The sequence below is a fragment of the Syngnathoides biaculeatus genome, chromosome 6 (assembly GCF_019802595.1).
Source record: "Syngnathoides biaculeatus isolate LvHL_M chromosome 6, ASM1980259v1, whole genome shotgun sequence".
In the NCBI taxonomy this organism is placed as follows: Eukaryota; Metazoa; Chordata; class Actinopteri; order Syngnathiformes; family Syngnathidae; genus Syngnathoides; species Syngnathoides biaculeatus.
Genome location: NC_084645.1, coordinates 19,239,401 through 19,263,284, shown reverse-complemented (window position 1 = coordinate 19,263,284; position 23,884 = coordinate 19,239,401). Strand labels below are relative to the sequence as shown.

The 23,884-nt window shown below is 49.8% G+C and overlaps 1 protein-coding gene across 2 annotated transcripts; it reads right to left on the bottom strand.

Annotated features, from left to right (window-relative positions):
• Window positions 1–5: 5 nt before the first annotated feature.
• Window positions 6–21,309, bottom strand: itgav (integrin, alpha V). Of its 2 annotated transcripts, none has more exons than XM_061823795.1 (31): window positions 20,433–21,309; window positions 19,325–19,449; window positions 13,400–13,491; window positions 12,988–13,164; window positions 12,865–12,913; window positions 12,169–12,291; window positions 12,033–12,077; window positions 11,690–11,733; window positions 11,563–11,619; window positions 11,232–11,284; window positions 11,090–11,165; window positions 10,885–11,014; window positions 10,726–10,823; window positions 9,151–9,244; window positions 9,015–9,060; window positions 8,676–8,786; window positions 8,559–8,614; window positions 8,311–8,465; window positions 7,375–7,512; window positions 7,207–7,274; window positions 6,986–7,130; window positions 6,534–6,626; window positions 6,056–6,208; window positions 5,896–6,023; window positions 5,236–5,341; window positions 5,014–5,172; window positions 3,853–3,984; window positions 3,658–3,771; window positions 3,452–3,559; window positions 3,246–3,365; window positions 6–700 (listed from the first exon to the last, which is right to left on the bottom strand). In XM_061823795.1, exons 1-31 carry the CDS (start codon window positions 20,615–20,617, stop codon window positions 608–610), a joined length of 3,273 nt encoding a protein of 1,090 aa, XP_061679779.1. In that variant the 5' UTR covers window positions 20,618–21,309; the 3' UTR covers window positions 6–607. The 2 variants fall into 2 exon arrangements, with proteins under 2 accessions (XP_061679779.1, XP_061679781.1); XM_061823797.1 differs by having other exon boundaries at window positions 5,896–5,976; window positions 6,129–6,208; window positions 20,433–21,293.
• Window positions 21,310–23,884: the final 2,575 nt, after the last annotated feature.

Sequence of the window (23,884 nt, the reverse complement as noted above, 5' to 3'; positions counted from 1 at the left end):
ACGACAAAATGACTACAGAATTTATTTTTCATGTCAGATGGCAAAAGATTTCAGCATCAAAAATTTTTTTTTTAAAAAAGTAAACCAGACAATCTGAGCTAGTGATTGAGTTAGCGTAGCCGCAACAGTCGTCCGTAATTTCGCACGTTTTCACGCCACCAAATTCAGTACACCAAACAAATTTGCAAGTGGAGGAAAAAGACAAATATTAACAGGAAGTAGCATGTTGTTGCTGTGAGTGAACATCTGTGAACTTAAGCGGTGAGTCAAGGGAAGCCATTAGCCTCGTGAGCTAGCTTTTTTGTGAGCCAGTGTATGTCTGCTAGCTAGCGAGATCATATTTTAATTAAAAAAAAAAAAAAGTGTTAAACCCACAAAAACACTGGAGCCAAAAGAGACATAAACAAACAGATGTTAGCTAGCGTCTTGAGGAGCCACTTGCTGTACTTTTTGGCTTCAACAGCTAGCTAAGCATCAGGTTAGCAGGGAAACAGGCTGGATTTGTTCTCGTTGTCTGTTAAAGTTTGTGCGGATGGCAACAAAGTGCAAAGAGCCCGTGCTAGCGCTCATATGTGTGCCTTTGCGTTGCCCCGGGCTAAGGCCAGCTCTAGGTGTCGGCGTTTCCGTTCTCCTCGGGCTGCAGCTGCTCCTTCTCCAGACAATCGTCCTGCGGGGGCCGCACTCGCTTAAAGAAGCCCAGCTGCACGGACACATTACACACCGCTTAGTATCGCTTCGTGTACAAACACACTCACGCGCACGCGCACACATTGCACACGCTCCCTCCCTCTCGGCATTTTTATAACAAAGATTGGTATACAGCGGTACCTATACTTACGAAATTAATTTGTTTGGTAACGTGAACCTTTTGCAGGTAGAAGCGCTCTTTGCATGTTGAAAGCCTTCACCGTTCCAAGCCCCCCAGACACCCCCCACAAAAGACTAAGCATTCAAAGTACAGAATGAAACGAATGATAAAAATGAGGTTCATTTACCTTTGGTGTTGAGCAACTACGTGAAGAGAACGGGGAGTGACAAGCACAAGGCTTTGCGGATGACAAATGTTTGACAGCCGAGAGAAAACAGACGTACGAACGGACGCACGGACACCGCTTGATTCCACTAAAGATTCTTGGGGCCCGCGATGAGGAAAGATGAATAAACTTGCGTAAAAGACAAAGGATAAAAATCACACAAAAAAGTGCGCTAGCGTGTGGCTGACAGTCAAATGTTCGAGGGAAAGGAAAAGCATCACGGGTGAAGACTGACGTCTTTCCTAGCCAATGGGGTGCCGGGAAGATGCTACGCCGGTAGCCAATGGGAGAGCGCCTTACAATCAGTGGAATTTGGGGGCTGCGAATCCAGCCCCGCTTTTTGCCTTTCGTATCCTTCATTTTCCTTCGTAACTCGAGAATATTTTTCCGTAAGGTAGGGAGGTACCGTTGTATTAGTGCAGATTAGAAAAGCTCTCACGTCGACTGATGAAATGAGCCGGCTGATACATCAACACCTTGATGACGTCTATGGTCGGGCAACGTTTGGAGTTGATTTGATTGCGCTTCCCAACAAAGGGTGTCCACATTCATGAGCGTCCATTCTCTTTGCAGCCCGCGGCAATGAATGGGCATGAAGAATAAAATGAAGTTGGAACGGACGGAACAAAATGGCCGATTCCTTTCGCTCCGTTCCGTTCCCGATTCTGATTCGGAACAAAATGGTGACCACAGAGTCATTGTGGTGAAAATTTGTTACGGTGAAGTTTTACTCTAATGTAAAACTTTTTTTTTTTTTTTTTTATTAACCATCACCGCTTGAAATCAAGGCAAAAAAAAAAAAAAAAAAAAGCATCCGTGGAAATGTGGAAGCAACCTTTCTTTTCTCGTTCCGCTCCCGATGGACCTTTCCGAGCTGGCAATGACTCGTCTTCCGCCCCTCTCGCCGTATTGTTATCGTCCCACGAGCAATGCTGGTTATCGGTCACGGTCCTCCGATGGCGCTCGGGGATGGTGCAAGACATCCCGCTAGCTTACGAGGGGGCCCGGCCGCTTGATTCATTTTCCAAAGCAGACTAAAACACAGCTGACCAAGTGGCTACGATGGATTAAAGCTTGCGCACGTACAACTAAATGTGAACAATATCAACAAACTCAGGGTTGGATGTTCCGAGGTAAGCGAGGGAGAAGGATCGGCGCAGGAGAACAACTTTGACTTTGCGACCTGCTGTGGATGAAGCGCGTCACGTTTTATGCCAAAGAGTCGGTCGGCTCAGGGATACGTAAATGCGCCACGTCACGCAAGAGAAAAGAAAAGAAAGATTTGCCCATTTGCATCACGTCGGACTTCGGAGACCGAGCACCAAATGAACACACCCGCTCACTTGGAAAGACTCCAATGACATTGGTACTGGTGATCTTTCCAAGTCAAAAGTACTCACCCTGCTTTACACGCGCAGTACCAATCCGCTATTTGATCCAGTCGGATTTCAATTTCAAGTTTGTGAGGCGTCAAACTTTTTTCGCATCGATCGCCAACGTTTGGCTGTAACTCTGACGTCGCGTCCTGCTCCGTCCAAAATCTTCATTCCGTGTACAGATCCTCGCGTGGAAGAGTTGAGACCTCTCTGTAGAACTCTCTTGGACAAGTTCGAGGCATTTGGCGAAAAAACATACCCCATTATTATCTGGAATACGCGACAGAAGATCCACTTCAAAGCTAGTACGTTCAGTGGCCATTTTGGAAGATTGTGCGGCACGGCAACCGTAGCCCCGAAGCCGGGGGGGGGCGGAGCTGAAGATCGCCAGTCGGAAAGGTCCATCGACGGAGCCGACTCCAGCAAATAAAAAGCGATTGGCTGCCAAGTAGTCCTGCCCGTCGACAGCTGGGAGAGGCGCGAGTCTCGTGAGGATAAGCGCCTCAGAAAACGCAAGTTTAGGGTTAGGCTGGGGTCTGCTTTTGTGTGGAAATTCAATTGGATGCATTCTTTCCAGCGTTAACGGTATCCACGTTTGTCCATACTTACAAAAACAATGAAAACACAAGTTTGGGCACAAAGGTTGCTGTGCGAATAAAACGTGATAAACCGATGATGAATTTTTAATGAAATTATTGTGAAGTGATTCAGTGGGAATTTGTGGATTTTTGAAACTCATCTGGAATGCAAACTTTATTGTGGTAAATATCACAGTTGGTCAAAATAAATACCCGACTGCGTGCGTGGGTGGGTTGAGTCGAGTTGCGTTACTGACCTTGTACATGACGAATATGAGCAGCGCGAGCAGCAGCAAACCGGCCAGCACGGCCAGCGCCACCACCCAGCCCGGCACCGGCTGAGGGGCGTCCGCCACCCACAGCGCCGACACGCTCACCTGCGGCCAGACGCCAGAGAACCTCATCCCGTTGCGTCCGCAATTGCGCGCTACGCAGAAGGCAAAGATGCCCGCTCGAGTCTTACGGTGGTGCTGCCGGACGCCAGCGTGGCTGGAATGTTCTTGTACGGCATCTGGATGACGTTGAACGAGGCGCTCGACTCCATCACGTACGACCGGTTCTCATTCTCGGCCTGAAAACGGACACGGGTGCAACAACAGTACTACTCGGCCACCCTCAAGTGTGTGTGTGTGTGTGTGCGCGTGGGTGGGTGCGTGCGCGCGCGCGTACTCGGAGGAAGTTGTTCACGTCCAGCCTGGAGTAGATAAAGACGATGGCGTTCTTCTTCCTCTCCAGACGACCGACCTGACAGCGCAGCTTGACGCACGCTGCCCCGCTGCAGTCCTACACGCGCACAAACGACGAGCGAGCGCCGACACTTCTCACGCGGCCGTCAACCAACGCCACGTGTGCGTGCGGTTTTACCAGCGTGACGAGGTCTTGGTCTCGAGTCTCCAAGTCTCTCTTGCGCACGAGGTGGCGCTCGCGGCCTTCCGTCTGTCCGTCTCCGCTGACGTTTTTCAACACGGAGGACGACACCGCCGCAGGACTCTCAAACTAAGGAGAGCAAACTAGCGTTAAATGGATGCGCTGAACCCAGACATACGGGAATTATCAGATGCACGCGAAGATCAAAAACCGGGCCAGAGCGTGTGCCGATAATCTCAACGCACGTAAAGACGTGGTCAAGAGAACGTTTGTGTATGCCGTCAATTAAAAAAAAAAAAAAAAAGATTCGCTTCTGGCCGTCTGGTGAAGGCGCAACAGCTTTTCTTTGTTATACTTCCCGGGTGGTCAGCCGTTGGCTCTGTTCTGACGTTTCATGTCACAGTTCAATGGGTCCACCACACTGGAGTCATCGTTCCACACGTGAAGATTTTTATTTAGTCGGGTTTAGCAGCGGTGCTCGGTATGTGCCAGCCTGAGCCACCCTAACCCTCGTCCTATACCTAACCATAATAAACTTTTTTTTTTTTTTTTTTTCAATTATATTTGGCACGGACATCTTGAAATCTGCGTTGCGCAAACGCTCCCTTTCCGATTGTTTTGGCTTTTGTTAATTAATGTGCTTTCTGAACTAAAAAGTATTTTGTTTTCTGAAAATGTGTTTCGACTTATGTTATTTGTGCAAAAGTTTCGACTTTTGTTTTTCAAATGTATTGTTTTGTACTTCCAGGCCACCGGAGACAGCTAAAGTTAGCCAAATAATATTTAGCAACGCTTTAATGTTTATCTTCAGCTAAAAAGTTTGTATCATTCAGGATCAACAAATAAGCGACTCATCCCAACACTTGCCTGAATTGGTAAGATAGAATTGACAATTTGAACCGCTTTCATGCGCACAAATTGGCGCTGAACAGCATCACTCCCGCCCCCGCCCCCGCCCCCCTTTTCTCTATCCTTTGCCGACAACCGGCAGTGTCGGGAAAAGTTCATTTTCCGCAAAGAATTTCAAAGTTCAGTTGACGACGGACGGATTAGAGACGGCGGGAAGGATGTTGAGGTTCTCTCCATTTCAGCGCCGGGCTACAGCGGCCCGAGTTCTGCATGCCGTTTTCACGGAAGCCTCCCGCTTACAAGACTCACGCTGATGTTGAGGGTGTTGAGTTTGACGTCCGTGGAGCAGTTGACGGGCCCCTCCGTGTCGAAGTGCGTGATGTAAAGCAGCGACGCGTTCTTGTAGCCGTAGGGCCACTCCACCTCCATGGACGCTTGACTCAGCGTGCTCGGACCGCTGTTCAGCAGCTTTGCACACAACCAACCAATCAACCAATCAATCAATCATTGCATGCGCGTGTGTGCGTATACCTCATAGACATGCAATATTTGTGGTCCGATGTCGTCTCCGGTGAGGGGAGGAGATTTGGGCTGCCAGTTGGCGATGGGAAGCAAAAGCTGACCGGGAGACGACGTGCTGCACACACACACACACACACACACACACACAAAGTTATGTTAAGCTATACTGTACGCACTCACTCCTGTTGAAATGCACAGTTTTCACGACATCATAAAAAAGAGCCAAAACGAAGTCATTTAATAGGCTTGCGATCCTCCCGAGGCACTCGAAATGCTGGCAGGTAAGCGCGAATGAATGCCATCGTAGAAGAGGCTGTGCACACTTGTGCAGCGACATTTTTTTCAGTTAAGAGTTAACAAATGACACGATGGAAGGCTAAATTGCCCGAACGATCATTTCCATCTATGTGCCCCACGATCGGCTGGCGAGCGGTTCAGGGTCGCCCGCCTCTCCGCGTCTCGGGATAGGCTGCAGCGTGCCTGCGACCCGCGTGAGGATAAACGCGACAGAAAATTGGATGGTTGGAAGTTGAGTTCCGGGTTTCGGTAATTGCGGAAGGTATTGGAATATATTGTTCAGTTGGGGACCGAATCACAAACGTTTGCCATTTGAATGAGGATGGCGATGGCCATTTTTTGATATCTAAGGAATATGTGTGTGTGTGTTACCCTCGTATGGACACTTGCGCTACAACAGTAAGTTTGGTGATGCTGGACACTCTGGTGCTGGTGCTGTTGAACTGGTTGGAGCTGAAAGGATGCGTGCGGGACACACACACACACACACACACACACACGCGCACACACGCGCGCACACACACACACACACACACACACACACACAACATCTGCTGAAGTCGCCAACCTGCTGATTGCTCATTTTGTGGCGCGCGGCGTCTGACCTGACCATCTGCAGGTCAAAGCGGACCTCGGTGTCATCCTCCGACAGCTGATGGACGCTGAAGCGCAGCTCTGCCAGCACCTGGGAATCCATTTTTTTTTTTTTCTTTGGGTGTGTGTGTTAGCTTCACGCTAATAAGAGGACTTTTGTCAGAAATATGCCAGAAGATTACAAGGATTTTTCTTTGAAACTGGATTGACTCAAATGTACGACCAAATCTAGAAATGAAATACAACTGCTTTTACCCATGTAGCATTTTCAAAATTTCCCTGAAAAGTGCGTCAATGAAAGACATTGAGTTTGAATCTTATCAATTTTGCTCATCTACAAAATGTTGGATTCATTTTGTTTGTGTGAGATTTTGGAAGCTTTGAGTCAGGTGACTTGCGCGCATTCCTCCGCTCACCTTGGTTCCGCCCTTCATGGGGTTCCCAAGGTCGCACACCACCATCTTGGTTTGGTTCTCCTTTTTGTAGGCGCACGACAGCCGGCTCAGCGTCTGCCGAGCGCACAGTTCAGTATTCAACACAATCGCCATTCATCTCACTAAAAATCCAACTTCTCCACACAAACACAGAAATTACGAAATTCAGTTGTCTGTTCAAATGTGAAATGACACAGGGAAAAACTATTGAGCCCCTAGAAAGGGAGGAAAAGCAAGACAACCCCCCGAAAATCGAGCAATAACCAAACAGCCATCGACAATCAGCTGATGGCCTCCAAAAAGGTCGCGTCGCCAAAGTCCGACGGCGGCTAAGAGACGAAAGCTGGCTCAAGTCTTTCCCACACTAGTAACGACGCCTTTGGCACCCCAACTGGAGCCGAGCGGTCAAACGGTCGGGGCGGCGTCGCCGTTACCTGACTGCGCACCACGCCGGTGAAGTCGGCCTGCTGCGGCGGAAATACGTGCAGCTCGGCTTCGTAGGCGCCCTCGCCGCGGTTCTCCGCGCTGATCTCCAGCGTCACCGCGTTGTCGTCGCCTATGGCCATCTCGGAGCGGTCGCTGCCGTGCCGCACGGCAGGAGCGCCGTTTACAGGGGTGAAGAACCAATTGATCGAAGCCGGGTCTCCGTACTCACCTCTGGACCGAGAGCCTCAGGTCAGGTGTGCAGATATTGTCGTCGCCGCAGTCCAGCAGGATGTGAGCCTGGACAACAGGGCGAGGAGGACCGAGAGGAGCGGAACGTCAAACAACGAGAGCCGAGGTGCACCGAATAAGGCCCGAGGATCCCCAGCGGCGCCGTTACCTGTCTGGTGACGTTGGGTGGCGCCGCCACGTCGAGAACGGGCAGGAGTCCGTTCTCGTCTTTGGCGCGCTGGTAGTCCAACGTGTACTCGAGGACCACCGAGATCGGAGTGATCTTGTCGCGGAAGTCGCGGTCGTCCTGAGACGGCAAATGAGTAAACGTGGAGGTACAAAGAATGAAGACCAACAAGGGGAAGCCGAGGATGAAAGGAAGTCAAGCAGACGAGGAAAATGTAAGATGGGACGGGGAAGAATCACGAAAAGAAGGAAGCTGGGGGGGGGGGGGAACCAAAAAAAAAAAAAACAAAAAAAACACCCACTTCTTTTTTTAACTGATACCGGAAGAAACTGACCATCTGGACAGTACGCGTCACTAAAACTGGTGTTGACAAATTCCGTTAGTCCCAGAATTACTCGCACAATCGTTACAGAACGACAAGATCCAGACCACAGACATGCCCGTCCGTCCGTGCCGCCAATCATCAATATGGCGGCTGCGTTGAATGTGGAAACATTTCAAAGTGGAAGGCGCCCGGTGTTCTATGTGACAGAAGAGTCGCCGCTAGCATGAAGGGCAAAGAGTTTGCGGCCATGACGGACGGATTAGAGAAGGGACAACAGGAAGCAGAAATGAAGATGTTGAGGTTCTCGCGAGGAGTGAACATGTGGGATAGGGTTAGAAATGAGCTCATTCGAGGCACAGTCAAAGTTGGATGGTTGGAGCTAGCGAGAGAGAGGAAGACCAAAGAAAAGCTTGATGGATGTTGTGAGGGAAGACATGAGGGCACTTGGCGGTAGAGAGGAAGATGCAGGAGATTGGCTTCGATGGCTGTGGCGACCCCCCGATCGGGACAAGCCCAAAGGAAAAGGAGACCTAATACGAGCCTAATATGGCCACGTGTCAATCAAATCGAGGGTGACTCTTGCGTTTTGGTACCCTTAGAAAGACGTGCTGTTCCTCGCACGCCGGGCCTCCGCCATTGCTCAGTGTGACGTTCTTGGCGTAGTTGACGCTTCGTCCGTGCAGGAAGAGAACTCGCTTGGCGGCTTCCTTCTGCTTCAGCCGGTCCAGAAGAACGTCCACGCGGAACGCTGGACGTGCGGGAAACGGAGAAAGTGGAAAACAAGAAGTAAAACGCAGGCAAGCAGGAAAAAAGGTAGGAAGACGAAGGAGGCGCTACTCACTGAGGGAGGAAGGCGCTCCTCGGCCGCTCGCCTTCAGGCAGTACTTGACCTTGAAGCTGCGGACAGGAAGTAGAAGGAAGTCGCTCGTTACGGCACGGGCGACGGCGACTTACTCACCAGGACACAAACGTGCCGGACGCCGGCGGAAGAGAGCAGTTCTTCTCCTCCGGGTTGATGATTTGAGGGCTGACGTCCAGCGTGGCGTTCACGCCGATGACTGGCCGCGCTCTACACACACGCGCACACACACGCGCGTCAAGAAGCTCATGCGGTGACGCACGACTTGTGCGATATCGCAGCACGTCTGTTGCCCCTCATTAAAGCACCCGGGACCTTTACAGATGCCACAGCAGGGGTGGGCAAAGGCAACGTGCACAATTCACCATCGGCACACGTGTGGGCGGCACAACAGGAAGTGCGCTGGAAGTGGACACTCTCGTGCTGGTGCGCAATTACCTGTACAAAACTGCCTTGTCAGCTCCAAACACTCCAACTAGTAAATCTGCGAGACACAAACATTTCTTAGACACAAACACGTCACGGTCGCTTCTGGCGGGCGGGCGGGCGTGCCTGCGTGCGTGCGCGTACGTACCCGGATAGCCGTTGCGGTCTATGTCTGTGTTTCCCGTCATGGAGTAGCCAAAGCTGGCGGGCATGTAGCTGGATGCCCATTTGCCCCGCAGGACCTGACGGGTCACACGCACGCAAACGCGACAAAATTAAAAACAAGACTTCTTTATTTATTTCCCCACTCGTCTTTTGTAGAGAAGGTTAAATAAAGGTAGAATTGAGCTCAACTGGGAAATATACTTGCAAGGCAATGCTGGAATTCATAATCAATTGAATCAAGCACAAAGTCGAGGTTTTTTTTCCTCCTCAAATTCCTCATTTGACCCGTGTTTGGTTTTTTTCCATTCTGATTTCAAATAATTGAAAACATCTAACATGCATTTATTCCTCTGTTTTGAAGAGTCCTTTGATTGTTCGAAATCCTTTGAATTTTCTTATCTCCAGAGGCCAACCGACGTCTGTCATGTCCTCTCAGCCAAAATACAAAGTGCCAACAATGCTTACATTTTCTTGACATTGTCAATTTTTCGTTTTGAGTGACAAAATGTCGACAAGATTTTTGTTTTTAGTAGAAATTTCATTTGACAATATCTTGGCACTAAGCTGCCGAACATACAGTTATGTAGTGAGAATTTGTTCCGTGTTATGACATAATCCCGCACATCACATTTCAAATGAGTTCATTGTAGGAGCGCGTCCTAATACGAGACGTGCTCGCAGATGTAACGTGTGCGTCGCGGTTCAGGCGGGACCGCAAACAGAGCCCGCGACCCGCGGTGCGAAAATACACAAGATCAGTGCAACACGCGCGATACGAGCAAAAATGACGCAAGAGATGGTTGGGCGAGCCAAACATTGTACTCAAGTAAGAGTAGCGCAACTTGTGACAGTCAGCCTCCAAAAATGGAGTCGAAAGTACACAGTGAAATAATTACTCAAGTACTGAGCACAAAATAAAAGCATTTCTTCAGTTAGAAATGTGCTGACAGTGCCATTTTTCCTTTCCAACCAGTGCGCCGTGGGAAAGAAAAAGATTGTTTATTTACAACAAATAACGCGTCTTTCTTTGTTCTTCCATCTATGGCAGCAGCGTCTAAAGACAGACACAAGAAATAAACGCTCTTCTGTCTGACGGCAGAAAGTGGATGACGTTTTTGGACATTTTTGTTTGCGGGTGTTTCCAAATGTACGATTCGTGCGATCAAGTTTGGGAATCACGCCAACAGAAGACGTGGAGGGTCATGTGACTGAAGGTCGCCATCCATTGGTTCTGGGAGCTCGCGGGGGTGCCTTAGCCAATCCCAGCTCTCTTGGGGCAAGAGGCGGCGTACACAGCAAATTGGTACGGTGGACTTCTTTTTTTTTACTGACTAAACACCCGGAAGAACTTGTGAGCTCGGTCAGTGTTACCTTTGCTGTTGGAGATCCTCGCAAAAGCAAAAAGCAAATTGAATTGTCCATTGAACTGATTCGCGAACAAACGCCAAAATCACGTGCGTGTCAGTCAAGCGGTGTCCAGAATTGCCGAGCCCGGCCCCCTTTAAGTGTTTCAGGTTGATTGCGGGACATTATTCGGGTGTGCCGTGCACGTCTGTACCTGCGAATGCGTGAGCGAGGGTCCGTGAGGACCGCCATTGTGGACGTACACCTGGCCCAGGCGCTCAGGACCACCGTAGGGGGCGGAGACGGCAACGTCTGGAAAAACACACCTCGCGTCACACGTCCGCGCATCGCCTGCGCGGACGTGCGCGCGTACCATTGTATCCATCCATGTCCAGATCTCCCAGCGCCGCGACCGACGAGCCGTAGCGGGCGTACACTTCGGAGCCGGTGAGCATCAGCGGCGGCTGGAAGGAGAACCCTCCGCGACCCAAGAACACGCACACCTGCAGAGAACGCCCGCGTGTGCACGCAAACTGTAAATATGAGCAATACGCAGCCGTCGTGTGCGCGTTGGTTACCTGTCCGACCTCCCTCAGCTTTCCGTCAGACCCTCGGTCCATGAAGAGGGGAGCGCCCACCAGCACATCCATCAAACTGAGCACACAAGCGTCAATGCATAGTGCACGCGACGGCGCACGCACGCACGCACGCACGACTCACCCATCCTGGTTGACGTCGCTGACGGCGACCGAGTGGCCAAAGTATGCGGCCATCTTGAAGGGGCAGAAAGAGGAGAGACGACATCAGCGGTGAGAATGAAATACCAAACTAGAGCCCGACAGATGGCGGAACATCGAGTTGATCACAAAGCGGGCGGTGCGAGCCAGCGTCCCGCCTGGGAGCCATTTATAGAAACGCGGGACAAGGAAAAAACGCGGGGAGGGGGAGTCCGGCCATATTTTTCCAGAAAGCGCGCAGACGCCAGTGACAGCGTGACACACGCAGATTCAAGTCTGACAGAGGCCCAGGAAGTGAGGAGTCATGGGCTCACCTGACTTCCCGTAATGTTGACCATGGACTCCATGTTGAGGCCGTTGAAAATGTTCACCTGAAACACCGCCCACACGTCAACGCGTACACAACAAACACCACGTGCACGAGAGGCGTCTATGACTCACGTAACCCAGAGCCTTGTCGCCCCGCGGCACGCCCGTCACGTAATCTGCAACATCGACACACGACAAGTCAATCAAGAGAAGGGCGGCGCGATAGCGGCTTTAAATACCCCCCCGCGGTCCAATTACAGTTCCCCTTCTACAACGCTTCGAAACCAATGAAGACTTGTTCCCGTCTGACGCGACCGGAGTGCGGCAACCCTGGAAAATGTAACAATTTTCCACTGTGGGGGTGGATTGAAAGAAAAACACAAAAAATCCACCTGACCCACAAACTCAAATCAAGGGAACTGTGTGCATCCCTACAAGTGAGAATAATAATAAAATCCCAGATTACTTAAGTTACCTTCTTTGCCGTCATCGTTGAAGTCGCCGACCGTCAGCGAGTATCCTGCCAGAAAAGGAGACGACACGTGCGGTGCGGTGAGCGGAGCAAAGCGTACGCCTTTTTCTTCCCTCCCGCTCGCCGGCAATTCCTTTACCGAGGTAGCTGTCGTCGTACTGGGCGCTGGCCGGCTTGGTGGCCAGCGTGTTTCCGTACGGGCTGATGTAGCTGCCGTCGAATCGGGCAAAGATTTCCGACACGTCGTCAGATATCAGCTGACCTGCACGAGAGGAGAAGACGCGTCGTCGGACAACGGGCCGCTTCCGTCCCGCCCGCTTCGACGGCCGTTTATGTTCCGAAACAAAATGGCGTCCGTTCAGGCCCGCCTCGTGGCGCTGAGTTTCGAACAAGTGCGGGACGGCACCTCAATTTATGATGACACGACGGGTAAATGAGTCGACAATTTTCATCATGAAAGCAGACTGCTTATCTTTGTTTATCATCAGCCACACAAGCACGGACTGGACTGGCGCACAAAAGAGCCCAAACCAGCGCGAGTACTACAAGCGAACGCGGGCTCAATACAAACGACAAACAACATTTAGAATACTTGGAGCTCTGTACGCAGGCTCTATCTACAGTGTATATATTTTGTACAGGTCACTTTTCTTTCATGTTTAAGTACATTAAATTGTATTTTATTTATTTTTTTTTTAAACTAATCTATTGTGTTTAGTGGTTTACAATAAAAATTTGAGACAGTCCTTTTCAGGAATTCAACCTCTCCTTTTTGATGAACACGGTGGTAGTCAGGAATATGTTTGGTTTTTGTAACCCCACCCCCAACAGTGACCTTGCCAGTAGAAACTTCCCGGTCCTCCCACCACCACTCGCTTGTCCCTCTGCAACACAAACACACAACACAATCCACGTCAACACGGAAGCCAGGCAGCCGGGTTGACCGCCGGCGCTCTACCTTGAGGAAGTCGGCGCTGAAGCCCGCCTGGCAGAAGCCTTGACCCTCCGGAGTGTTGGTGCCGGATCGGCAGGGAGAATATTCCACCACCGTGCCACCTTTCTTCAGGAAACACGTTCCCACGGGCTCGCGCTCCGATACGCCGAACGTGGACCACTGGTAGAGCGGTGCGCACGCCTGAAAGGCAAACGAGGAGATGACGGATTCATTGGCTAATTCCACATCACGGTTTTTATAAACAGGAAGAAGTCCGCGAGAAAGGAATCGCTGTGGAAAGCTGCGTTAGCAAGCCTTCACTCATTGCTTACTCCCAAATGACAACACGAGTGCTTGGAAGACAGTTCCGGCGCTTTCTCCGTCCGCTAGACGCAAACCACTTTGTATAGGTGAGTGATACCCGACGGCGTCTTACCAGGATATGCTCGCCGTCCGAGCGCACGGAGGCGCCGAACCACTGCTTGCTTTTGAACTCCATCTGCGCACCGTCTGCGTTCTTCCTGTCACCTGCAGAAAAGAGTTCGGGGGAGACTTTTGAAATTTAGCCCCGAACACATTGGGACGTAATGACGAGACTCGCCCGGCACAAGTCAACGCAAGACACGCTGGAAGTCAGCCGTTTTCCAACATGAACGGGGGAGGGGGGGGGGGGGGGGTTTGTCGCCGTCTTTGTGGAATTACTTCCCCATTAGAAAGAGGAAAAACAAAACTTCACACCACTTCTGGTTTTTACTAGACGCTACTTTTTTTTCCCCAGTGCTGTGTTTTTTTTTTTTGTTTGGGTGAAATTGAAACGTACAAGAAAATCTTGTTGGTTCAAACATGGCCCCTCCCTGCAACGCCCTCAGCTTTCAAAGGGAAACGCGGTGGTTTGCATTAACAACGTACCCGATAGGTCCTGTCGTTTGTACTCGATTTTGACAACAACCCTCTCTCATTTAATTGTCTTTTGAGAAGAGTTTGATGGTCAATTACGAGTTTTCAGGGACGCTGCCATTTTTGCGAGTCACTTGACCTACGTGGGCGTACGTGACGTGTTACGTGCCCGACGTGCGCAAACGCAAAATTATCTATTTTCAATTCCATGGACTTAAAATCGTTGCCAAAAATGGCCTGCACGCGCAGGTGCTACAGCGGATCTTAAAAGTGTCAAAGAATCGAGCACGGACACGTGGAGAAGAGCGCAACTGCGTCCTTTTAACTTCAGATGAAAATGACATTGCGAGGCTCTCCAACTCCGATTCTGAAGACGATGACTTTAGCGGCTTGAGAGAACGGGAAAAATGTTCTGTTCCGTTTGAGCCTCTTACGGTCACTGTTTGGGAAAAAAAACAAGGTATGGAACTAAAGTCTGTTTGAGTATCTCATTTCACAACGTACCAGTACGTACGGTGCCCGATGTACTTGCGGCGCGGCGCGGCTCGTGTGCAGTGTGAGGCTCGGAAACGTTATCTCCCTCCCCCAAAATGGAGCAAGAGCCTTCCTGTTCCGTGATGCTGCACGCACGCACGCACACACACCGCAATAATCCCAGATCATTCTGTTGAATCATGCGGCCCCCGTTGGCAACAAAGACTCTGACATTCCAAGACACGCGCACCCCATGGACTCGAACCTTCCACCCCTCCACAAGTGGGTGCTCGTCATGACCAGCCAGCTATCAGTCACTGGTTTCATTTGCACCGCGATTAGACAGACCACGAGGGGGGCACATCCCATCATAACACATGTTCACCTCTGCCATTTTGGAGGCCCGGTTAATAAGAAAATGAGGATGAGATGAACGAGGTGGTGCCAACCAACAGTGGCCATTGCAGTTTGGGGTCAAAAGAAGGAACTTTTCAGAGTGAACTCAAAATTGAATCAAGGATTGTAGGATGAACAGAATCATAATGCAGCCCTATAGGGGGCACAAACCAGTGCAATCTGTAGGCCGGTCCCAAGCCCGGAGAAATGCACAGGGTTGCGTCAGGAAAGGCATCCGGCGTAAAAACTGCGCCAAACAAATATGAGCGTTCATCGAAAGAATCCCATACCGGATCGGTCGGGGCCCGGGTTAACAACGCCCGCCCCCGGCACTGCTAACCTGCAGGGCGTCGGTGGAAATTCAGCTACTGTGGGTCGAAGACGAAGGAGAGGAGGAAACCGGATCCGTCGTCAGAAGAAAAAGAGGAATGCACAGAGCCTACAACTGAGTGTAGGGACTTTGAATGTTGGGACTATGACAGGAAAAGCTCAGGAGTTGGTTGGCATGATGATTTGGAGAAAGGTTGATATTCTGTGCATCCAAGAGAGCAGGTGGAGAGGTAGTAAGGCTAGAAGTTTAGGAGCAGGGTTTAAATTATTCTACCACGGAGTAGATGGGAAGAGAAATGGAGTAGGGATTATTTTAAAGGAAGAGCTGGCTAAGAATGTCTTGGAGGTGAAAAGAGTATCAGATTGAGTGATGAGACTGAAATTTGAAATTGAGGGTGTTACGTATAATGTGGTTAGCGGCTATGCCCCACAGGTAGGATGTGACCTAGAGTTGAAAGAGAAATTCTGGAAGGAACTAGATGAAGTAGTTCTGAGCATCCCAGACAGCGAGAGAGAGTTGTGATTGGTGCAGACTGTAATGGACATATTGGTAAAGGAAACAGGGGCGATGAAGAAGTGATGGGTAAGTACGGCATCCAGGAAAGGAACTTTGAAGGGCAGATGGTGGTGGACTTTGCAAAAAGGATGGAGATGGCTGTAGTGAACACTTATTTCCAGAAGAGGGAGGAACATATTGTGACCTACAAGAGCGGAGGTGGATTATGTTGAGTGCAGACGATGTAATCTGAAGGAGGTTACTGACTGTAGAGTAGTGGTAAGGGAGAGTGTAGCTCGACAGCATAGGATGGTAGTGTGTAGGATGACTCTGGTGGTGGGTAGGAAGATTAAGAAGACAAAGGTAGAGCAGAGAACCATGTGGTGGAAGCTGAGAAAGGAAGAATGTTGTGCGGCCTTTCGGAAAGAGGTGAGACAGGCTCTCGATGGACAACCGAAGCTCCCGGAAGACTGGACGACGACAGCCAAGGTGATCAGAGAGACAGGCAGGAGAGTACTTGGTGTGTCATCTGGTAGGAAAGGGGAGAAGGAGACTTGGTGGTGGAACCCCAAAATACAGGGAGTCATACAAGGAAAGAGATTGGCGAAGAAGTGGGATACTGAGAGGACTGAGGAGAGGCGAAAGGAGTACATCGAGATGCGACGTAGGGCAAAGGTAGAGGTGGCAAAGGCTAAACAAGTGGCACATGAAGACATGTACACCAGGTTGGACACGAAAGAAGGAGAAAAGGATCTCTACAGGTTGGCCAGACAGAGGGATAGAGATGGGAAGGATGTGCAGCAGGAAAGGGTGATTAAGGATAGAGATGGAAATGTGTTGACTGATGCTACTAGTGTGCTAAATAGATGGAAAGAATACTTTGAGAACTTGATGAATGAAGAAAATGAGAGAGAAGGAAGAGTTGAAGAGGCAAGTGTGAAGGACCAGGAAGTGGCAACGATTACCAAGGGGGAAGTCAGAAAAGCACTCCAAAGGATGAAAAATGGAAAGGCAGTTGGTCCTGATGACATACCGGTAGAGGTATGGAAGCAATTTGGAGAGATGGCTGTGGAGTTTTTGACCAACTTATTCAACAGAATACTAGCGGGCGAAAAGATGCCTGAAGAATGGAGGAAAAGTGTTCTAGTTCCCATTTTTAAGAACAAAGGGGATGTTCAGAGCTGTGGGAACTATAGAGGAATAAAGCTGATGAGCAACACAATGAAGTCATGGGAAAGAGTAGTGGAGGCTAGACTCAGGACAGAAGTAAGTATCTGCGAGCAACAGTATGGTTTCATGCCTAGAAAGAGTACCACAGATGCATTATTTGCCTTGAGGATGCTCGTGGAAAAGTACAGAGAAGGTCAGAAGGAGCTACATTGTGTCTTTGTGGATCTAGAGAAAGCCTATGACAGAGTACCAAGAGAGGAACTGTGGTGCTGCATGCGTAAGTCTGGTGTGGCAAAGAAGTATGTTAAAATAGTACAGGACACGTGTGATGGCAGCAGAACAATGGTGAGGTGTGCCTTAGGTGTGACAGAGGAATTGAAGGTGGAGGTGGGACTGCATCAGGGATCAGCTCTGAGCCCCTTCCTGTTTGCAGCGGTAATGGATAGGCTGACAGATGAGGTTAGACTGGAATCCCCTTGGACAATGATGTTCGCAGATAGTGATATGCAGTGAAAGCAGAGAGCATGCAGAGGAACAATTGGAAAGATGGAGACATGCACTGGAAAGGAGAGGAATGAAGATTAGCCGAAGTAAAACAGAATATATGTGCGTGAATGAGAAAAGCGGAGGGGGAAGAGTGAGGCTACAGGGAGAAGAGATGGCGAGGGTCGACGACTTCAAATACTTGGGGTCAACAATCCATAGCAATGGAGAGTGTGGTCAGGAAGTGAAGAAACGGGTCCAAGCAGGTTGGAACAGCTGGCGAAAGGTGTCTGGTGTGTTATGTGACAGAAGAGTGTCTGCTAGGATGAAGGGCAAAGTTTACAAAACAGCGGTGAGGCCGGCCACGATGTACGGATTAGAGACGAGAGGTGGCACTGAAGAAACAACAGGAAGCAGAAATGAAGATGTTGAGGTTCTCGCTCGGAGTGAGCAGCTCGGATAGGATTAGAAATGAGCTCATTCGAGGGACGGCCAAAGCTGGATGTTTTGGAGACAAGATTCGAGAGAGCAGACTTCGATGGCATGTTCAGAGGCGAGAGAGTGAGGATATTGGTGGTCGGTTGCTGAGGATGGAGCTGCCAGGCAAAAGGGCGAGAGAGAGGAAGACCAAAGAGAAGGTTTATGGATGTGGTGAGGGAAGACGTGAGGGCAGTTGGGGTGTTAAGAGAGGAAGATGCAGGAGATAAGACTTAGATGGCGACCCCTCACGGGACAAGCCGAGAGGAAAAGAAGAAGAAGGAACAGAATCATAACAATCAATTCTTTCATCAAACAAGTACAAATTGTCCAGAAAATGCACGGGTTACCAAAAAAAAAAAAAAAACATTTGTAGCTTTTGGACTAACGACAGCCGAGTACAAGCGAGGACGGGAGAGAACAAGTCAAGGATGCCGGTTCAAAGGCTCACCGCGTGCTCCAAATAACAGCTCGGTTCATTTACACGATTCCCAACACGTTTCCCTCGCCATTTTTAACCAGTTATTGTTTAGAACAGGGATCCTGACCTCCTTAGAGTGGTGCCATATTTACAATGACACTCACAATCCGAGCAACAATTAATCATCTCTTTTTGAGGACAGGGTACACTCACATGGAAAATAAAAAATAAGCTGCACCTACATGGGGAACGGGGATTCAATGACTATTTATTTGCTGTTCCCCTCAGAAGAAAATTGTCTCCCGCACTGTCCACTGTGCAGCTTTTTATTTCACAGTGGATGAATTTTGATCTGAAAAAAATTGACCAAATCCATTTCCAGCCACCGATTCTCTTCAAACTTGTATTCTTATAAATGACCCAAGATCAGCAAGAGTTTGCGTAGGGCAACTGCTAACCGCCTCACTTGCAAGATGTAGACGTGGAAGTACAGTATGCAACTAACTGACAATTCACAAGACAGAAAGTCTGAGGAGAAAAAGTTGTCTGGATCGGTGGTAATTGCCATGCTGAAGATGCTTCAAAGAGCCCGACCGGAAGACCTCAAAGGAGGAGCGACAGATACTCTGTGCGGTCGGGAATCGCTTCAGAATCAGAATCTGCTTTCTTGCCCAAGTGCGGAAAACCTCTTCCTCCGGCAGTCGGCGCTGCCTCGGTACGGCATTCAGAACAAAGAACTGGAGACGTTTGGATTTCTAGGAACAATTCCTTCTAAGATGTGCCAGATGTCAAATCTTCGTCAGGTGACGGAAGGACGTCGGAGGCGAACCCGTCATCTCCAATTGGAGCAACATGAAAAGCAGCACGGCCCATCACACACGTGTTTGCGTGCGCTCAAATGTTGGAAAACACACTTGACGTATTTTTCCAAGTGCTATTTTGTCAACGACGCCTTCGTAAACGCACTCCACCCTAATCCAGCCGGCCCGCAATTCTTTTTCGAAATCCGCCAACGATACGTCAACAAGCAGGGACACGCAACACACAGACACAACTGGGCGAGTGCGCCGCACGCTTGATGAGGCGTCATTCAGCTACCACGCGCTAGTTGAAGGTGAAGTTGGGCTCAGTCACTCTGTACTGTCGTGGGTGTTTTTAGGCCAGGGAAAACCAAAAACTCCAGAAAGACTCTTTGCCAAAGCCTCCAGGGGGCATACCTGAGGAGTCAAAGAGAAGCTGGCGACATCCGCCCGAGCCGCTCCAGGCGCAGCTGTAGACGGCCCCGCGCTCCACCACGTCGCCGGACGTGTTGGCCCGTGGGGCTCCGACCAGGACGCCTGACCTGGGAAGATAACACGCAGCACAGCGGTTGGCTTCTTTTACTGGCAGCTTCCCAACTTCATTTACTTTCAATGCTGCCGCTCCTTCATCTGTTTCAAAGGCCATCGAATCAATTTTGGCGGACACCTTTCCCCCTCATCTTCCGATTGACTTTCAGCGCAGGCTTTGCACATGTCAAACCTTTAGCGTGGACTTGATGAACATCCAACCGAAACCACCGGCCTCACCGCTGTTTTATAAATGTCGCCCTTCATCCTGGCGGAGACTCTGCCGTCACATAGAACACCAGACACCTTCCGCCAACTGTTTCTTCACTTCCTCAGCACACCCGCCATTGCTCCGGATCGTTGAGCCCAAGTATTTGAAGTCACCCACCTCCGCCCCTCTCGTATATTCTGTTTTACTCCGGCTAATCTTCATTCCTCTCCTTTCCAGTGCGTACCTCCATCTTGCTTTCACTGCAGATTCATTGTGTGGCTCATCATCTTTATTCCACTGCAGTTTCCACATTTCCGAACATCGCCTTTGTTCTTAAAAACAGAAACTAACGCACGTTATGCCGGCAGTCATCGTCAATTTAGAATTTAACGGTAAAATCTGAAATTCGAGTTAAGTCGATAGTGTAGGAACGGATCTCGGTCGTAGACCGAAGACCGTTTACGTCTTCGTTAAAAAGGTTGTGGCGTTTAATTGGGGGCCGCGATGGGTTCTGTGAACCCCGACTCAAGGCCTTCCCAACCCAGAGGTCGACCATCATCCTTCCCGTTGTCTTCGGTTCCAGCTTCTCCAAATTTGGACAGATAGATCCTCGCCGGAAGGAAGCAGGCGCTTCCTGGAGGTTTGACTCGCGCGCATGCGCCCTCAGCCCACGAGCAAACGTTTCCAAAAAGTCTTTCAAAAGTTGCTTTTCACATGAAAGGGGCCACATCGTATATGTTGTCATTCTCTCGAATTTCTATAGAAATGTCCTGAAAAAGTTCTTACTGTTGATCGTTGGGAGCTTTGAAGAAGTCCACCGAGAAGCCGAAGTAGCTCCCCGACGGGCCGTCGAACACCGACGGTCGCTCGGCGTCCAAGTTGAACGCGCTCCCGCGGCGCACCGAAGCGAGCGCGAGGAGCAGGACGACGGGGAGACGGGGAGGCGCAGTCGGCGAACGCCCCGCTGCCATAGCCGGAGCCGGAGCCGGAGCCGGTCAGGGACCCAAAAGGCAGCGGCGCCGAGCGAAAAACGTCGTCGTCCGCGGGCCGACCGGCTGGCTGGCTAGCAAGCCGGATAACGACTTCGTCGAACGTTTGAGAGAAGCAAAACAAGCGGACGCGGCTTCGGCTTGGGTTTCGGCTCCGCTGGCGCTGGCGCTGGCGCTGGGGAGGACGCCCGAGACGGCGATGTTGCGACGGGACGAGGCCGGGGGAGTGTCCCGCTAGCCTGAACTCGTTTGTGCGATGTCAAGATGTGACCTCACGCGACGGCCGGAAACTCCCTGTCGATGTAAAAGCCTTGCTAACTTTTCACAATAAAGTGCTGATGGGAGTCCTATCGCGGCCAACCGGTCGAGTGGGTTCTGTCCACTGATATGAATTATAAACATTTTTTTTAAAAGACCGGATAGCGCGTACACTTCGAGCGGTATGTCGAGGAGTTCAAGTATCTTCAATGGAACGCGAGATCGACAGGCGGATCGATGCTGCGTCTGAAGAAGTGATGCGGATTTTGGTGTGGGTCTGTTTAGTGGAGTTTTCATGTTCTCCCCGTGCCCGCGTGGCTTTTCTCCGAGTGGGCACTCCGGTTTCCACCCACATCCCAAAAAGCCTGCAACGTTAAATGGACCCTCTCGAAGTGTGAGTGTGACTGCGACTGTTGTCTGTCTCCAGCCAGTCCAGGGTGTACCCTGCCTCCTGCCTCCTGCCTCCTGCCATGTGACAGCTGGAATTGGCTTCAGCACTAACCGCGACCCCTGTGAGGATAAGATAAGGGGCTAAGAAAATGAGTGGATGGATGAAAGCGGTTCGCTTCAGTTTGCTCACTCATAAGAATCGTTCTTCCAAAGCAATCGTTCGCAAAAGAAACAACACGAGTGAGTCACCGTCACTTTTGAGTTTTTGGAGGAAGAAGCTTGGGTGGGTGTCACGTGACGTGATCCTTGTTGGGATAGGCTACACCCCCCACCCCCCGAGCACGAGCTGGCTGTTTTAGCAACAGGATAGCTGACACCAAGCGTGTATATGAACACAAGCAGAACAATTAAAATAAAATAAGAATGAAATCAAATAATAATAATAAATCAAATATGTACAACTATCCTCGTACATGGAATTATGATGGCAGAATTTGAGAAATATCGTCAATTGTTTTATGAGTGATAACTTAAGGGGGACAACCACATGTTTGAATTCCGTTATGCTCATCAATGGTTTCTATTCGATGCCTTTTCGCTTCATTTCAATCCAAAAGAAAATGCAACATACGAACAAGTGGCCCCGCGCTGACAAGCTGTTGCAACAGTCGCCAGGAGATGGCGCCCTTCCACTGTCACTTGATCCTCAAGTTCAGAGTATACACTGGATACAGTAATTGGAGTGACAATGCTAATAACCAAAGATAAAATGTGAGTATACAGGAACATGTTTACGACCCGTTGATGGTCTCGTCTGCCTTTGGTCTGAAGCCAGCTGGGATCGGTCTCAGGGCTGGTGTTAAGCGCACCATATTTTATAGATGTTATCGACACCCTTTTAAAATAATGTCCCAAGTCACTTTGTTGAACATATATTCAAAAATCCTTTCACTCAAACAAAACAAAACTATAAACATGCCAATTGGCATAGAAGCAAGAATACCCATCAATTAATGTTCTGGAGGAGGAATGAATAACTTGGGAAACATTTTCAACATCCCTTTGCGACTTGAGCAAATTTAAACTTACCAAACATAAAGATGAGAAAGTCTGAGGATCTCCTCACTTCTAGCTGGAGCTCGACAGATGCTGATTAATGTGAGACATTGATAAGACTGGATAAGATGACTAGCGGTTTTCTGTCCTTGATCGGTAGCGCACGTGCAAACAATGTTCGCCAAGCTATTGGCTCCTTTGCCAACAGTGCTTCCCACGCAGAGTCCTCTAGGATGGATGGATTCAAACAGACCTCGTCATGGCTTCTAAACTCAAGAACCCGCCAGTCATGCACAGTCAGCTTTTTTTGCATTCTGTTTTCGAGAATGTCCCTTCATTCTTGCAGTTTGAAGTATCACGACATAGTCTCTTGGTGTGAAGGTATCACTAAAGCGGGCGAAAAAACTATTTCACACATCACAGTTTTCTGAACGCTTTCAGTTTACTCATCCATCGACGTTCCTACCCTCACGAGCTCCGGGTCACGAACAAAAGAACAAGATCCCAGATTCAGGCAGGCGCGATGAGTATCCTCCGCAGGGTGTCCGGGTTCTCCGGGTGAAATTTGAAATTGGGGGTGTTATGTGTAATGTGGTTAGCGGGTATATCCCACGGGTAGGATGTGACGTAGAGTTGAAAGGGAAATTCTGGAAGGATCTAGATGAAGTGGTTCTGAGCATCCCAGACAGCGAGAGAGAGTTGTGATTGGTGCAGATTGAGGTGGACACGTTGGTGGAGGAAACCGTGAGAAAGTAAAAGGAAACTGGAGGGACAAATGCTGGTGGACTTTCCAAAAAAGGATGGAAATCCCAGGAGTCAGCACTCCCCCCAGAAGAGGCAGGAGCATAGAATGATTTATAGGAGCGGAGGTACATTCTAGTTTCTGCCGACAATTCAAACAGACTGTCAAGTAGTGGCAGGGGAAAGTGGAGCTCGACAGCATAGGACGGTGGTGGGGAGGACAAAGGTAGAGCAGATAACCGTGCGGTGGTAGCTAACAACGGAAGAGGTGAGCCAGGCGGGAGAGTACTTCTGGTAGGAAAGGGGAGAAGGACACTTTGCGGTGGAACCCCGAAATACAGGAAGTCATACAAGGTAAGAGATTAGCCAAGAAGCAATGGAACACCGAGAGGACTGAGGGGAGGCCAAAGGAATACATTGCCATGCGACGTAGAGCAAAGGTGGACGTGGCGAAGGCGAAACAAAAGGCCGGTGACGACGTGTGCACCAGGTTCCCTGACCCTAGATTCTTTCAACCGCTTTCTGTGCCACTTCTGCACTGCAATGATATTCTTTGAATACATTTGTTTCTTGGATTCATTTCATCCTGCTGTTCTGGACTTGTGGCCACCATGGCTAAGTTTCACGTGTAATGGCTACGGATTCTGCAGATTCCCCACACTTCATGGACTGAGCCATTTTGCTGACGCACAGGACCAAATAATGCAACATCTATAGCCTAGTTGACTTGAAATACGGGATGAGCCCCGAATCATTGAATTGACGTCAGATTTTCTTTCCCCTTGAAAGAGCTGCCAAAATGGC

Excerpts from the sequence above, each read along its gene's own strand:
- itgav (XM_061823795.1), bottom strand. The coding sequence starts at position 20,617 with ATGGCAGCGGGGCGTTCGCCGACTGCGCCTCCCCGTCTCCCCGTCGTC. Across the intron at positions 11,166-11,231 it reads AGCGACGTCAACCAGGATGG|TTTGATGGATGTGCTGGTGG; the intron begins GTGAGTCGTGCG and ends TTGTGTGCTCAG. Across the intron at positions 5,342-5,895 it reads GCGCAAGTGTCCATACGAGG|CACGTCGTCTCCCGGTCAGC; the intron begins GTAACACACACA and ends GTGTGTGTGCAG.